The sequence below is a fragment of the Poecile atricapillus genome, chromosome 2, assembly GCF_030490865.1.
Source record: "Poecile atricapillus isolate bPoeAtr1 chromosome 2, bPoeAtr1.hap1, whole genome shotgun sequence".
In the NCBI taxonomy this organism is placed as follows: domain Eukaryota; kingdom Metazoa; phylum Chordata; class Aves; order Passeriformes; family Paridae; genus Poecile; species Poecile atricapillus.
In genome coordinates, this window is record NC_081250.1 from 64,893,154 (window position 1) to 64,909,401 (window position 16,248).

At 41.2% G+C, this 16,248-nt stretch overlaps 1 protein-coding gene across 1 annotated transcript; it reads right to left on the reverse strand.

The window, feature by feature from the left end:
• Positions 1-3,926: 3,926 nt before the first annotated feature.
• SMIM13 (small integral membrane protein 13) lies at positions 3,927-15,856 on the reverse strand. Its single transcript, XM_058832831.1, has 2 exons — positions 15,680-15,856; positions 3,927-7,365 (listed from the first exon to the last, which is right to left on the reverse strand). Exons 1-2 carry the CDS (start codon positions 15,753-15,755, stop codon positions 7,172-7,174), a joined length of 270 nt encoding a protein of 89 aa, XP_058688814.1. The 5' UTR covers positions 15,756-15,856; the 3' UTR covers positions 3,927-7,171.
• Positions 15,857-16,248: the final 392 nt, after the last annotated feature.

Below are 16,248 nucleotides of genomic sequence, written 5' to 3' on the forward strand. Positions count from 1 at the left end.
TTAAAGTAAGCTGATCATGAGCCCTTGTTTTACCTGCTCAGTAACTAGCAGGATTTAGACCAGCTTTGATGGGATGGAATGTTATATCACATTTCAACTGTGAGAAGCATGAGGATGCACTGTCAAGAACTGGTTTTGAAGAGATCTGGACAGCAGGTAGCTTGCCCTTGCCATCAGATTGGGGAAAACCCCCACAAAACCAATACTTTTCTTAAGCTGCTGTAAACGCTGGTACAATATGTTTGTAACTCTAAGAAGTGCTGCTGTGGTGTTTTGTAGGCTTCTTTTTTGCTTTTTTTTTTTTTTCTTCAGCACAGTGAGAGTTAAGAAAAGCAGACTTCTCTTGGCATTTTTGAGACCTCCCTTCCTGAAGCAGATAGTTTGAGCTCACTTTCCTTTACAAAGTAAAGCAACGCACCACTGCCCCTAGACACGAGGCTCCATGCATCCCCACAGAATTTCTGGCATGCAACATATAGCCAAACAAGAAGCAGGCTCAGTTCCTACAAGCAGCTGCCCTTGTACTTCCCAAACCCACTAAAGAACAGCAGAATTATTATTAATAGAAATAAAAAAAAAAATAATAAGCGCAACAGCACCCGCAAAGGAGCTCAGCAGCATCGGCCCTGACAACCGTCCCCAAAGCCTGGCGGCCCGTGCCATCTAGTGGTGACACACGCCCTTCCCACCCAAACTGGCTACTAAAACCCTCCAGGATTTTACTCCCTATTTCTTTATTTAGTATTTCAGACCGATTCTGCAGTGTCCGGTTCAGAGATAAGCGTTTTCCACTATCTATGACATCACTTCAGGGCTCAGGAGAAACGTGAGGACATCCTGGAAGCAGGGAACAAGGAGAAGCAAAATCAGGTCCACTCTCAGTATGTGAATCTTTTGGAAAATGTAAAAACTAAGGCTGCAATAAGTGTCACTGCTAATATTTCAGTGCCACGAATGTTAAATGAACCTCGTGATTTTGCCCAGAGAAGCTGGGGATACCCCGTCCTTGAAAATGTTGGGTTGGATGGTGCTTTGAGCAACCCCGTCTAGTGGCAGGCGTCCCTGCCCATGTCAGTGAAGGTTCGAACTAGATGATCTTTAGGGTCCCTTCCAGCCCAAACCATTCTGTGTTTCTATGATTTTGGAAAATAAAGAAACACTGAAACTCAGTAAAAGACCTGGGAAAAAAAAAAAAAAAAAAAAAAAAAGAGCTACAAAATGAAATACACGGCTCCCTGCCTTGGCATGCCCTCTGTGCTGGCCTGGAGGAAAGATGAAGGTTTCCCCACATGGCAGTAGTACCCCTGCTGGTTAGTGTTTGACAATGTGCCCCCAACCCAGTGACACCAGAGGTTGATCAGACTGCTTCTGTTCTTGGAAAACCAAAAATCAACTTGTGCCAGGATCAGAAGTCACAGCAGATGTGGTGTCATCCAGCCACCAACATGAGAGGGCTTTAGGGGATTATCATCATTGCTGAGATGAGATTACAAGAGATGCTGCAGACCTCGCATGTCCAAGCTAAGCACATCCTCTGCCTATGCCTTGCAGACACCTGCACCCTGCACCAAGCTCAGCCCTCTTGCAACCACCCAGGTCACCAGGCAGCATCTCTTGATTCTCCTGAGGATGTTCTCAAAGCAGGGTCTTTCCAGAATCTGAGGGGAGCAACTCTTTATATTTATAAAAACTAAGACCAGTCATGTTGGAAACAAGCGGTCTGCAGGAGACAGATTTTGATGCATTCCACCACAGCACAGAAATTGCCTAACATTTTTAAACATGTTAAGGGCTAACAGCTGAGCATCTATCTGGCATCAAAAAGACTCATTTGCCACAGGAACTGCAATTAACTCAAAATAAACAAGAAGTTCTCACAAAGACAGAAGGCTCCTGATTAACTCCTTAAATAAGAAAGAGCAGGGTACTGTGCTAGGAAGTTAAAAGATTGAGTTTAACAAAAAATTCAGCGTTGACACAGCCCCAGTGGTTCAACTCAGCACACAGTAGTAGCAAAACCTGCTTTAAGCCCCAGCCTGTGTTACTTGTGAACAAACAAATTTGCTGGCAAAAGGCTTTCGACTCCCTATAGAAGATGTCAAAATACTCTAGTGCAGAGGAGAGGAAATAGATATGACATGAAGCAAGGTATTCTCCTTTGCAGTGCTCTGAGGAAGACACAGGTTTCATGCAACTTCTCATTTTGAAACTTCACTGTGACCAGCTTAGAAGGCTGAATTTTTAGTAGTGTGGACAGAAGTCAGCTGCCTGAAATGTTCAGCACACCCAGACCCAGGGAGAAGGATTCAGACCTCTCAGGCCACAGATCCCACATCTTTTTCTTCCCCTTCTCAGTTCAAGTACACTGCCAGCATTTGGGGAGAGTCATGATGGCAGTACACACAAAACAAGCCAGCAGAGGCAGGTACACCACAAATAGTACATGTACAATACTTTGACAGCAACTGCAGTGTGGCCACATTATGGTCCTACCCCATCTTTCCCTACATACTAGAGTCTCTCAGCTACCAAAGTTAAAGGAACATTTGTGCTATTCATTTCATACTATGGAAACTGAAAAGCCCTGTGAATGGAAACATATGGAAAATAGAGCCCAAGACATACTTGATAGCAGTGTTCCCCTGTGTGAAAATAATTCTTTTGCCTGGAGTCCAACACTGCTATATGTCAACATTAGCCCCAGACCAAATGAGAGCCTTTTCCCAGATGCTGTGAAGCAGTGCCAAAAAGTCTCCTTTCCATCCAGCTTTAAGAGGTAACACTGTGATTACAAACACCCACGGATGATCAAAACATAAGAGCTTCTGGTCAACATGAAGAACACAGCAATATTCACGTCTTGAACATTGAACATAAAGCCCAGCATATTCACATACTGCCACCTTCCAGTCTGATCATGGATAAAAAATGTTCATGTAAGTATAACCCAAGCAAGATGTTAAAACTGTTCGTATTTTTTGAAGATTGTGTATTTTAATTACAGAGACTCAAGGCCACAGGAGACCCTGATAGTACACAGGAACCCCTAGGGAAGGCTTAGTACCACTTAAAACAGCTTTTGATGGAACTAACTTGGGGCAAACTTGTACAACAGCACCTTTATTCATCCCACTGGAACGGACCACAGAGGGGTTCCTCGGGATCAGCGCCAAAGGAGAAAAGCAAGCACGTTTCACATGCACCTGACACCAGTTGCCCATCACTGATGGTTCTCACTAATATTAGCCCCCAACACACACCACCACATAAAAATCCAATTTTCTGAGGTGAAAAGACCCAGATGCTCACGTCACATAACACCAAGACATTTTGCTGCACTCCATTAGTTGCCTGTTTTTAAAAGTGAGAAGAGTAGGACAACAGCAAAACAGTTTGTTCTCTCAAGAGATTTAAGATTTTTCTTCAAAATCTTCTTTTAATGTCTGATTATTAAATAAAATAACCCAGGATACAATGTATGCATTTTACTTAACAGAAGCAGTAAGGGATGAAGTACATTCTCACTTCCTTCTCCTGTACATCTTCACTTCCAAAATAAGAACTTCCTACTTCACCAAGACACTTACTTTAGAAAAACTAGAGTCTACAACCAATCTCAGAAAGATCAAAAAAGCAGAGTGGGGAGGTGGCTTGATTTCTTTGGGGTTTGCTGTTTGTTTTGGGTTTTTTAGTTGCTAAAATGAATTTACAACTTTCAAGATACAAGGCAGAAAAAACACCTTTACTAACAACAAACATATACACAAACCTGCCCTTTACAATGAAGTCATATGCAGGTATTACACCAGCTAGAATGTGACTTTTGATAAGTCCTCTTTTGTAGTGTTTCACACTCAAACAAGCAGCCTAATTCTACAGACCAAAGTCTATTCAAAAAAGAAAATCAGAAAATCACTCAAATCAAATATTCATATCAAGTTTGGTTACTTTATTTTTCATCTGTGCAGTCAGTTAAAAGAACAGTTAATGACGAAAACAGACAACCACAGAATCTTTAGGTACAGTTCTGTAACACTGAAGATGGAAATGACCACACTGAACACATTCTTTATGCTGGTCATTTCCAAATGAAACAGTAAGGACATACACAGGTCTAGTTCAGTGTAAAACCTGGTATTAAGCAGCAATGTGATCACAAATTGCAACACTGTCACATACAACACAGGAAATTACTGCTTATTCAAAGTTACACAGCCCCTGCAACAAAGATGATATATTTAAAATATGAACCCAAAATACATTCAAGATAATGGCTGCAACAATAAGGCAATAGTTTTAAAAATAGATCCCACTGAACAAAACAAGACCAACTGTGTCACCTGTTGCCTTCATAAGGTTTCAGACTTGGACGGGTGAATTAAAGTTTAAGTGCTTACCCACCACTATCATTTCAGAAGGACACTGGTAACATCACCTGAAGACATGAGTGACTGCCAGCAATCACAACCCAGGTCTTATCACAGGTATGCATCCCATACACACAGCTTCGCTCTTACATGTTTGCATGAAGGGCCCTGTACAAAGATTTCACTACAGCTTCCTTCAAGAAAAATCATCCCTTGATGGAAGACATTAGCATTTCAAAAGTCCTCCAAACCACATTATATAATATACCTTTGGCCTGCTACTAGTAAGATCATTAAAGCTATACACTAGGCAGACAGTGTTATTGGCAGATACATCACAACAACATTAAAAAAAATAGCATCAGCTGTTTAAAAAAAAGAAAGAGACTGAAAATAACTTTGGGGAGTGAAATGTACACCTACAGACAGCATGGAAGGGAGAAAAAAGTTGTTTGGCTAGAGCAGATGAGCTACCCAGAGGTTCCACATCCATCTTATTGCATATTTGATTGGTGTCCGCATTCAAACCCACTCGGATTTCTCCTTCATTATCTTGCTCCAGAGTCTTAACTGTTGCACCTTCAGAGCTACCCAGAACTAGCCATGTATATTGCCATAATTTCACATTTCTTCACAGCTCCTAGAAGCAGGGACTAAGTTACTGTTTTTTAGCCAGGGACACTACAGGCATCAGCCTTTTGCTGTCTTCTGTGCACTACAGTCCAGGTAAAGTGAAGTGCAGTGAAGTGTCAATATCCTATGTCAGTACAGAGTAAGTATCTTTAATTGTAAGCCTATCTTAGCAAAGCTTACTATATTAGCAAAGCTTAAGACAAAGATGTTAATTTCTTAAGAAAAATGTCTCAGTACTTGATTAGCACTGCTAGACTGAAAGTCTCACCATGTGACAAGACAAGCACACAAGAAAATTGCGGCATTAAGTTGTGTGAGGCAAACTGAAAGCAGCAGGGAATAGAATCTGATTGCTTTTGCTCAGTTTGAATAAATGGGAATTTTACTAACTAAAAAAGAGAGAAAAAAAGAAAAAACAATCAACCATCATGAGACATTCCCTTGCCAGCACACAGGGCAGAGGAGGAGACAATCAGTATTTCAACATGTGTTTACAGGATATGTGTATAGCACTGCCTAACCATGCTTCAAAATGTAACCTTATGCTTAATATATACAAGCTAGCAAATGAAACAAAGTCTTTTAGATTCCAATGGAAAGTCAGGGCTGATCTTATTTTATCTATTTTAATACTGAAACATCCAAATAATTTTAAGAAGTTAATGCCCCTCATTGGATTTTGATCACTGTTCAAAACTGACAAACTAAAACATAAAGGCACTAACAGAGTGCTCTTTTCCCAGATGTAGGCCTAGTTGATGAAAAACCTAAATGCTGCTGGTTTTAGCCAGATAACTGAACAAAACCACAATCTGGAAGCCATAGGTTTAAGCTTCTTAACAGCTGAAAATACAAGACCAATTTTAAAGTCCTGATTAAGTTTTTATACATGGAACAGTGATCCAAACACTACCACATATCCAAACCTTGAGAGAAAACTGAAGCTGTTCAAGACGAGACCTGTTGGTAGTTCTCTCTCATACACACATCAGAGGTGGTACATGCATGTTCCTCCTCTTTCCAAAATCTCATGCATCAATCTTCAGAGCTGCTAGATAAACAGAAGTGGAGCTCTTCATTCTGAAGTGAGATGTCAAAATAGCTGTAGAACTCATCCTCAGAGAAAACAGGAGCAACTACTGATTACTGGTAAAAATCCGTAAGTCCTCCAGCAAACATGAGGTACTGAACTCCCAGCTGGAACACTGTCAGAGGGTCCCAGCGATGTCTGACAAACTGGTAAGAGAGTTTTAACTGCTTCTAGGAAAAAGTTATGTTAGATACCAAATACCTGATGTAAAGGTGTACAAGGAGAGCTAAGAGAAGTGCTCAATATCCAAATATCAAAGATGACACTTCAGAATTTGAAACAGTGAGTAGTGCATAACCCAGGTACCTTCCCGTCTCCAGCACAGGTTGGACTTGGAGTAAAAGGTTCAGGAAAAACATTCAGAAGCCTAGCAGGACTGTTTAACTTAAAATCCTCCTTATATATCAAAACCAAGAAAACAGGTCTTGTCATCCAATTGATTTCTTTGCATCTCCTTTTTTTTTAAAAAAGGGGAGAAAATAAAAACCTCCAAATCATGTGCACCTAACAGGCTTTTTCATATTTCATTTATACTTTTTATATATACAAGAACTTAACTAAAATCTCACTTTTGAATACATTCTAAAGCAGGATATTCTTTCAACTGATTTTTTAGTTCCCGTGCTTTCCCAAGGTTGAAAAAATATATATATATATTCATATACACCTAAGGAAATAAAACTCAGTTTCACTAGATGTAGTTACAGTGCTGTAAAGAAAAAATAATTTATAAACTATTTCAAGTCTGAAATGTTTACTATGTTCAGACTAATGCAAAAGCTAAGTCTATGGTCCAGAACCTGTTCTTCACCTGCGTGCTTAGACGGGAGATACAGGAGCTCAGCATTTTTGTGATGGAGATTTCTCTCCACCCCTCCATTCTTCCAGTATTCTGTGACTTGCTGCTGAAGCCCCCCCTGAACCTCTACCGCAGCAGCATCATCCATCGGTAGCTCAGAAGCACAGGTTCACAGGGATCAATGTTACCTCAGGTCAGTTTCTCAGTAAGATCACACCACTGGAGGATGCAGTGCAGAGGTGTTAACCATTCACAGTTACTCAGAAGTTCAGTGGAGTACTTTTAAGTCGTGTCTTCCGTAGGTGCCCTTCGCTGCCGAGCCGATTTCTGTCTCCCTCTCGGATGAGAGGGCGGAGTTTCCTGTTCAGTTTCAGTTTCTGAAGGCTCGTTGTCTCCCTGCTGGGACCCCGTATCACCTATCAATTCTCTCAGGAATTTGAATTTAGACAAAAACAATTGCCAGACCACATACCATCCTGCAAAAGAAAGAAAAAAGGTAGTGCTTAGTTACTTCATACAAATTGATAGTCAGCTCTCCGGCAAAATTTATCACAAAAGAGAAAAAAATTTTGATCCGCTCCCATCCTCTATTTGCCAACCCAAACAGTCCTCCACAACACATCCACTCCTTTTTACAGTCCTATAAAAACCAACTCAACTTCATAAAGTTCCTCCTCATCCAGAAGCAACATTTAAGCTCCAGGAAAAGCCCTACACATTCCAAACTGAACTGCCATATCAAGTGGGTGAGTGCTCACCATCGCCATCACACAGATAAAGGTCTCAATTGTCAGGAAAAGATAAGTCCCGTGGTTAGATCTCAAACAAGGACTCAAGGATTCATTGCACAGGCACTGTGAAAGCACTAGAATTTCTCCCCTCACCCAGCAAACACTCCATTCTGGAAATTACATTTTAAAAGTTGCATTACATAATCACTATTAAGTACACTTGTTCATATCTTCAAGTTATTTTAATTTTATATATTTTATAATAAAGCCTATTCTGAAATGGACATGATCTTCCTTATATTCACTAGAAAACCACATTCCCCAAATTCCATGATATCCCTTACCATGCCTAAATCCCACTAAAATAAAATGAATGCTCTGTGGTAAAACTATGTTCTGCTCCACTGTTAAAATACTCCAGGTCCCAAAATTATGCAAATAAAGAGCCGAGATGGCCACATTTCTAGAATCTATCTTAAAAATTACACCTGCTGCTCCTCATCCTCTGTCTTGTCTAAGTGTTTCTGTAACAGGCAACTAAAAAAACTTGAAAAAGCAGATATAAATATATCTAAACCTAAGCCAGAATCTCCATTATAAGAGAACCCACCAAACAGGAATACAACTTCTCTGTGAAATACAGTTAAGTGGAGCAAAATTTAAACAGCACATTGAAAACAAATGCTATACAAACATTGCTTGGAACACCAACACCCATCTGGCCTGCACAGGTTTATATATTAATAGTCCCATTCTCAGTTCGGTTCTTGTCAGCTATTTAAGCCTATACTGCTGACCTATTCAGATATTAAGAGCCCTATTTTACAGGGAAAAACTGTCCTCCCAATTACACACCTTCCAGCAGAAGTAGACTTCTGGGAATGGATAACAGGACATATTAGAAATGGGGGAGAAAGCCTAACTAACTAACTAATAAATAAATAACATTTATATAACCACAGCACCTCTGTATTTCTTCTTCCTCTGTAATCACAGTCAATACAGGCAATTTATTCCTTATGACAAAAACAAGATCACACCCTTCTCCTTCTTCCTGGAATACTTTTCACATCCTGCAGTTTCTTTAACTTCAGTAACCTCTTCTCCTGAGTAAACTGAAGGCAAGCTTTTATATGAAAACCTTTCATAATCTAAATTAATTCCTAGAGCCTACACAACTATTTCATTTCCCATGAATACCTAAGTCATTAAATGACTTGTGATTAAATTGAATCTGATGTCCTGCAAATGCATTACACTCTCTTGCACCTAAAAAAAAAAAAAAAAAAAAAGGATGGTAGGTGGCTGAGTTTGGCTTCTCTTTTCTTTCAGAAGTAAAATCTGAGGTAGCAGCTCTTCGGAAGGTGCTTCCATTGAAAGGGGAGAGGGAGGAGGATGAGCCAAAAATATTCAGGGTGATCCCAGAAGGGTTTTAGGGCCCTTTACAGAAGCATGACTTCAGTATATTTGGTGTACATAAACATTCCATAAAAGGATGTATTTTAACTTAAGCTAAATAAAGTGAACCACATGATTCCTCTATCACTGCAAACAGGCTACTTAATACCCAGAATTACTACCGGGTGTGTGTTGGGGAAATACTAAAGAATGAACAAACTTCATTCACACTCTCAAGAAAAACAGCATTAATTTCTTTTCAGTGCTTGGTCTGAGTTAGAGAGCAGAGCAGAATGGTCTAAGTATCCAAAACCCCAAGTACCATAAATAGACTTTGGACCTCTATAGCCACAGACTACAACACAGTGTAAATAATCAGACAACAAGATTGGTTCTAGCAAGCAAACAAACAGACCAGTGGTAACAGGCAGGTGAAACAAACCACAGTGCACCGGGGTGAAAAGAAAATTGCAACAGGCTTAGCCAAAGGTAATAGTGGGAGGGCAACCAGGCTTGAAAACCAGAATTTCAAAAACCTCACAAGGTCTCCTAGCCAGTGTCAGAAACGTTTTACGTACAAAGTAATCAAAGTAGAAAGATTTCTTTCTTTCACTTGCTCTAGTTACTGTGCCAGCTTGGATGAAAAGTTAAAAAAAAATAATAAAAAAAAAAATCCCAAAACAAACACACTTGTCCAAATCAAGACTGCCTCTTCAGCCGAGCCTCTCTGTCACCTCACTGTTACTAAATAAAGAAGAATTTCATTGGAAATAACCAGACTACTAAAGAATAAGTCGTTCTGGGTAAGAAAAAAATCTCTCCAGCAACAATATCCGCTAAATACATCATTAAACAAAACCACACGCACACAGACACAAAGCCTGGAAGCAGATTCATATTGTCTCTGATCAGAAGGCAATGCATTTTCTATTACTTTCTGATTCTCTTAAGAATATTGCAAAATGGTAACACCCAGCACTGTGCCATACTGAACTGTGTTTAAAAAGAAAAAAGTAAACTAATTTAAAATACACACACAAAAAAAGGAAAATAGGCATCTCTAGGCATTCTTGCCTATATGTAGCTCAGTTCAGCTTTGCAGGTTTTTTGCTGTAGAGCTCTTCCTGGACAGGTAACTGACACCATGGGTTTGCATCTCTAACACCTCCACTCTGTTCAGGCAAGCTGCTCTCAGAGAAGTCCTACTGGTTTAGCTTCACCACACACAAAACATTTCATTAGAATTAGTCTTTCAGTGCTTGCTTTATTTTCTTTAGCTATTTGATTTACCTTTTAAAATCATCCTTAGCTTGACTGAAGGAATCAGGCTGTGGAAGCCAAACAGCACACCCACAACACGCCTTCAGCAAACAAGCAGTGATGACATACAGACTATGATACATATTTCTACACTAATTGGCGAAAGAAGTTGCCTCTCAAAGCAGTAAGCCAGGTCAAACACACATCAGCACAGCACAAAGCAAGGGATCCAGCTCTTGATGTAGCACATATCTGAATCCAGTGTTGCAATCTTCCAGTGTTTTGCAGCTGGGCAAAACAGCAGCTCCCAGCTTTGTAGAGTTCAGTACTCATTAAAAGCTGGGAGCCAGCATCTCACTCAAAAATGCCACAGCCAGATGCCATGCAAAGACATGTAAGCCACACCTGGTACCGTGCCATCAGTATGTCAACCCGTCTCTAACAAAACACGATGCAATGTGTTTGTGAAGATGGGGCTGTGAGTCAAAGCCTTTGACTAACACAGAGGATGTGTGTAACATCCATGCACTTCAGATGTTAAACAGATCTTATGATTTGACTAGACTTCATCAAAACTACTTTTTCTGTTCCTTCCCACATCAGCTCTTGGTTCTTTGTAAAGGGGAAGGAAGAAACAGTGACCCAACTACAGAGTTACTCCCGCTCCAAAAGTGAAGGATAACAAGTTTCAGGCCCATGTATTTCAATCACAGTTCACTGTCTTGTATGCAACAGCTAACTGAGTTTTCTTTATTGGAGCACATTTTCCTCTTCCATTTGAATCAGGAAAAGCAAGCTAAAGAAAACCCCAGGGTTAATATGGAGTGCTGGGGAAAAGCAACTTGATTTTTCTTATGTGAAATACAAATGAAACCAAGAAAGGCAGGACGGTGATGCAATAACTGCACAACCCAGAGAAGATTGAACTTTCAGTTCTGACCCTGCTGAGGAATTCCTGTGCAGTCTTGCAAGATGATTTTACTTCTGTGTCCCTACTGATTTGAAAATAGGATCCTGTCATGCCAGAACATGGGTACTAATTTAGAACTGGGGTATCACCATGGTGAATGTTGCCTATATTCAAATGCTGAAGTGTCCATCACAGAAAATCCTAAGCAGCTACAGCTGCAAAAAAATGAGAATGGAGCTAGAGACGCTAACCTGAAATTTGTGAGAACAGGGTTCTTCTCTGAGCTGTGTTAGACAACTCCAGCAACCATGCACAAGCCACTTCATCCACATCTCTGAAAAAGTGCAACACTAGTATACTGACTGCCCTAGTGGATAGCTTTGCTATGGAGAAGATCAGCCTGAAGGAAGCACTCTGACACTGGGATAACAGAGGACATCAGGTGACATGGTGCTTGGCTCTGCACAGTTCCTTAAATCTGCTCCCATTTAATGCAACACTACCACTTGCTGCTTGCTGACCGAGCAAAAGGAAACTGGCTTTCTTCTCATCTCCCATTTATAACAGTTTCAAAACTCAACTTCAAATTAAAGGATATTTTCTCTTTATAAGTGGTCTAAACAAGCATGACTTTCCTCATCTGTTAAGGTAATTCCCAAGAATCACTCACTGAAGATAGTTACAAAACTGTTTAAACAAAGCATTAAAGAAAAGTTATTCAATCAGAATTTAGGGCTGAAACGTTTTCCCATCTGCAACTGAATTCACACTTGTGAAGTGAACCACACATCCATTTCAGCACTTAAGAGTTACATGATTTTTTATTTTAAGGTTGTATGTCTCAATCTGCATTTCATTAGCCTCTTTTGCCAAATGAGATGAACGTTTCCATCTGTTCCAGTGAATGTACTTTGGCAATTTCACTTGGCTTCATGCATTACTACACTGGGAAAATAAAACAAATACACAGAGGTAAGCAGCACTAGAATTCACCTTGGCTGGTATTCTATCTTATCCTATATCCTTGACTATTTACAAGTTCCTCCCATCTCAGAAGTACATGGAATACATAAAAGCAGCAATAAGACCACCAGAAAATCAGAAAAGGTAGGAATAAAAAAAGTGGGAGCAAGTTATCTTAGTCCCACTTTTAAAAGAGCAGCTGAAAATCTGCTGTGTTTACAGTACCTCAATGGTTTCTATGTCAGATGTGATCAGTTTACAAATGCTAGCTGCAAGCTTCCCCTGCTTCTTAACTAATTCAGATTAACACTGAAAGTAGCAGTTGCCAGCATCCAGACATGTTTTAAAGAAAAGGAAATCAGGTCATTTATTCAAACTACATTTACAGACATAAATGCCTAATTCACACTGCTGAAGAACCAGCCAGAGTAACTTCTGATAATTTGTGCTCTGGATTTTGTCTTTTCACTTTGAAAATATATGGTAAAATAAATGTTTTTTCTCATTATTTACGTTTTGATAGCACTTATCACATCATATGTGAATGGGCAGAAACCCACATGATCCCAGGATGTTTCCTGGATATTTAAGTTTATTACTCTCTGCAGGCAATCACACCATGTGTCCTCTTATGAGCCACTCAAAATCCAAGTCCCACCTCTTTACACTCTTTACCCCTCTTCTCATAAGGCTGTTTCAACACCTTTTGTCAGATGGCTGGAAAATATTCTCATCATCAGATCAGGCTTACTCCAGATTATATCCAGCCCTTTCTATGTCAGATTTGTCCATTAATTTGTATGTCTCACTGGCTGGGCTTTGCTCATATCCTGTCACACACACAGCACTTAGGCAGCTTCTTCTCCACCTTCTTACCAACAAGTCACTATTCTTTCCAGCCTTCCCAGGGAAACTGCCTGTCACCAGCACAGATAAACAACTAAGTTCAAAGTACTCTTTTTTTTTTTCTTTTTTTTTTTTTCCTAGTAGTGGTCTTGACATTGTTTTCCTTGAATATTTTCCATGGCAAGAAAAGTATAAGTGTATAACCAATATGAATTAATTAATAAATGCTGAGCTGTAATTATTGAAAAATAATTACAAATACTATAAATCACTATCAAATCCCACTGAGACACTTCTAACATGGTAATGGTTCAAATTCCTCCCCAAAAAAACCCAATGAATGTGTCACAACCTTCCTGTGTTCAGTACATCTGAAATCTAGGTGACTTTTAAGCAGTCATTTTATAAAGTCTGACACTGATTAAAGTAAAATATAATAAAGGATTCAAAGCAAAGTAATCATAGAGTTCAAAATGAATATCCAATATGTAACTCCAAACAGTTAGGTATTTACAAGCCACTTAAAGTTATTAATTACTTCTGCTTTCTTTAACCAAGAAAGCACTAGGCAAATGATTATGTTAGCAGCCAAATTTAGTGCTTAGCATTTCAATTCCATTTGTCATATACAGACAAAAACAGAAAGGCCTGAGGGAAATGATGCTTGTTTCTGAGCTTGAACAGCAGGTTGCAAAATTGTATTACTCTTTCAGCAAGATACTAAGCAAAGATCTTATATGCATACTTAAATATAAAAACCCTAGCAATTACTGCGCTGCATCTTCTAAAAGTCGAAAAGTGGCCAGTCAATACCTAATGAGGGTAGAGAAACTTGAATAAATATCTACTTAGGTCACTGTTTAGTCTGTAACAACAGACAGTACAGGACATGCAGGAAAAGAGCACAAGACCAAGCAAAGCATAGCCTTGCAGTTCCAGTTATCAGTATTTCACAGATTTCCTCACCCAAGACAACGACCAAGATGCTGACCTTTCTTCCAGGAACTTTAAATGACAGAAGTTTCAGCATCCAATATATTCCTTGCTAATGAGCTTGCAAATTATTTTCCCATTGTGTAAAGGGCATTTTTTTTGTTTTCAGCCTGTTGCTTGACCATTTAACTTCATGTACTCCATCTCCTCTTATTCCAGTCTTGACAGATCTAACCTGTTTAGAGTTTCTTCATGCAGAAATAATTTCACAGCTCTCAACAAAGAATTGCTAAGGAAATTTAATTGTCTTTTTAAAAAGAAACTAGGATTTCAATTTTTTAATGAGTTAATACACTTTAACAAGAAAATAGACTGGGTGAGACACATGCACCAAGATGGTTCCTATAGCAGTACAATGACATTTTCTCTCCTGTTTCAGGCTTCTAATGTTTTATTTGCCTGTTTGTTAGCTACAAAAGCATTACAGAGATACTTTGGAAAAATGCTTGCAGTTACTTCAGTTTATCCTCTCTTTGGGATAATAGCCACTCAGTTTGATTCCATTATATTTCTCCACACAAAATACATGTGTATACATTTCACACATTCTATGTGCCTTACTTCATACATGTTAATAGTGAGTGTCACTTCCCATTTCACTATCCACTTCCTTGATAATGCAAAATATTTTCACAATGCTTTGTCTTTTGACAACAATTAGCAGTTTTTAAACTATTAAACATCAGTCTTCATTTTGCTCCCTCAGTTTTTCAGAGACCACTTGTAAACCCACCTGTCACCAAGGTGCAAGGTAGGATTCTAAGTGGTTCTAAGTCTCACAAGACTCCCATCACATATTATGGCATAGTTTGAATTTGCTGGTGTGGTTTTTGTTTACTTTGAGAGCTCCAAGTTCCGCATATTGGCCACAACATTCACACGCTGCACTGCTGATACCTTCCAAGAACTCCAACAGATCTGGAAGTCATCCCTCCCATTGAAATAAAACAAACAAAGCAAGTCTTGGATGAATCATCAAAGTTGGAAGAAACTTTTAAGATCATCCAGTCCGACCATTCACCCAGCACTGCCACTATAACCCCTAAATCACTAAAACATCACCCAGAGCCACATTCACCTCTTGAACACCTCCAGGGATGGTGACTCCAGCACCTCCCTGGGCAACCTGTTCCAATCCTCGACCACCCAAACACTGAAAAAATGTTTTTCTCATATCTAATCTGAATCTCCCCTGTCTCGGTTCAAGGCCATTTCCCCTTGGCCTCTCACTGCAGGCACAGCAGATGGAGAAAACCTCCTAAGAGCTGCCTTTAATCCATTCTAGCAAGCAGCTCTCACAAGCTGAGGGATGCCAGTCCCAAGTTTACTTCCGGCAATCACTGGCATTTCAGACCGGTAGAATCCGCACAGGGTGACTGCTCAGGAGACCCATCACTAAAAAAAGCCCTCAGTTTCAGAGGAAAAGCCGAATTAAATACCCAAGTAAGGTTCCGGCAGCATATCAAGGCTAGAAGTGACTCGGGAACAAAGAGAAGAGGGCGCTGCGCACCACACACGCTCCCCCACACGCCGGGGCACGGTGCCCTTTTCCTTCCCTCAGTCAATCGGAGCCAAGGGGAACCACCACAGATTGCGAGCCCGGCGCGGCGGTGCGAGGGCGGCCGGGGAGCACCAGCACCGCCCGCCGCAGCCGGGCCAGCAGCCGCCCCCCCGCGCCCCAGCTCTCACCGCACAGCATGAAGAGCAGCACGCAGGCCAGCGTGGCCACGATCACCAGCAGGGTCAGCCCGATGCTCTGCCACATGGCGCGGCCGGGGGAAGCCGACGGGGGCCGGGCCGGGCCGGCGGCCGCGGCAGCCCCGCTCCCGATCCTCCTGCTGCCGCCGATCGAGCCGGCGGGCAGGCGGGGCGGGGCTCCCGGGGCATCGCGCTGGCGCGGGGCGGTGCGCGAGACATGCTGGGAGTTGTAGTTCGCCTTCCTCCTCGGGGGCCGGAGCGGAAGGGGGATCCCCGCCAGCGAGGACTACAAGTCCCGGTGTGCCCTGCGGTGGTGATGGCGGGGGGCGGTGAGGGCTGTGTGAGGGCACGGGGAGCGGCTGTTGTGGTAAAGCCCAGGGGCGGCAGCTGGAGCCCAGAGCGGGGCAGAGAGCCCGCAGGACACACGGGGTTGTGATTCAGGGCCGAGCTGGACGGGGCTCTGAGCAGTTTGGTGGAAAGTGGCCCTGCCCAGAGCAGCGAGGTTGGAACTGGATGATCTTTAAGGTGCCTCACAACCCAAACCGTTCTATGATTCCATC

Excerpts from the sequence above, each read along its gene's own strand:
- SMIM13 (XM_058832831.1), bottom strand. The coding sequence starts at position 15,755 with ATGTGGCAGAGCATCGGGCTGACCCTGCTGGTGATCGTGGCCACGCTG. Across the intron at positions 7,366-15,679 it reads GCTGCTCTTCATGCTGTGCG|GATGGTATGTGGTCTGGCAA; the intron begins GTGAGAGCTGGG and ends TTTCTTTTGCAG.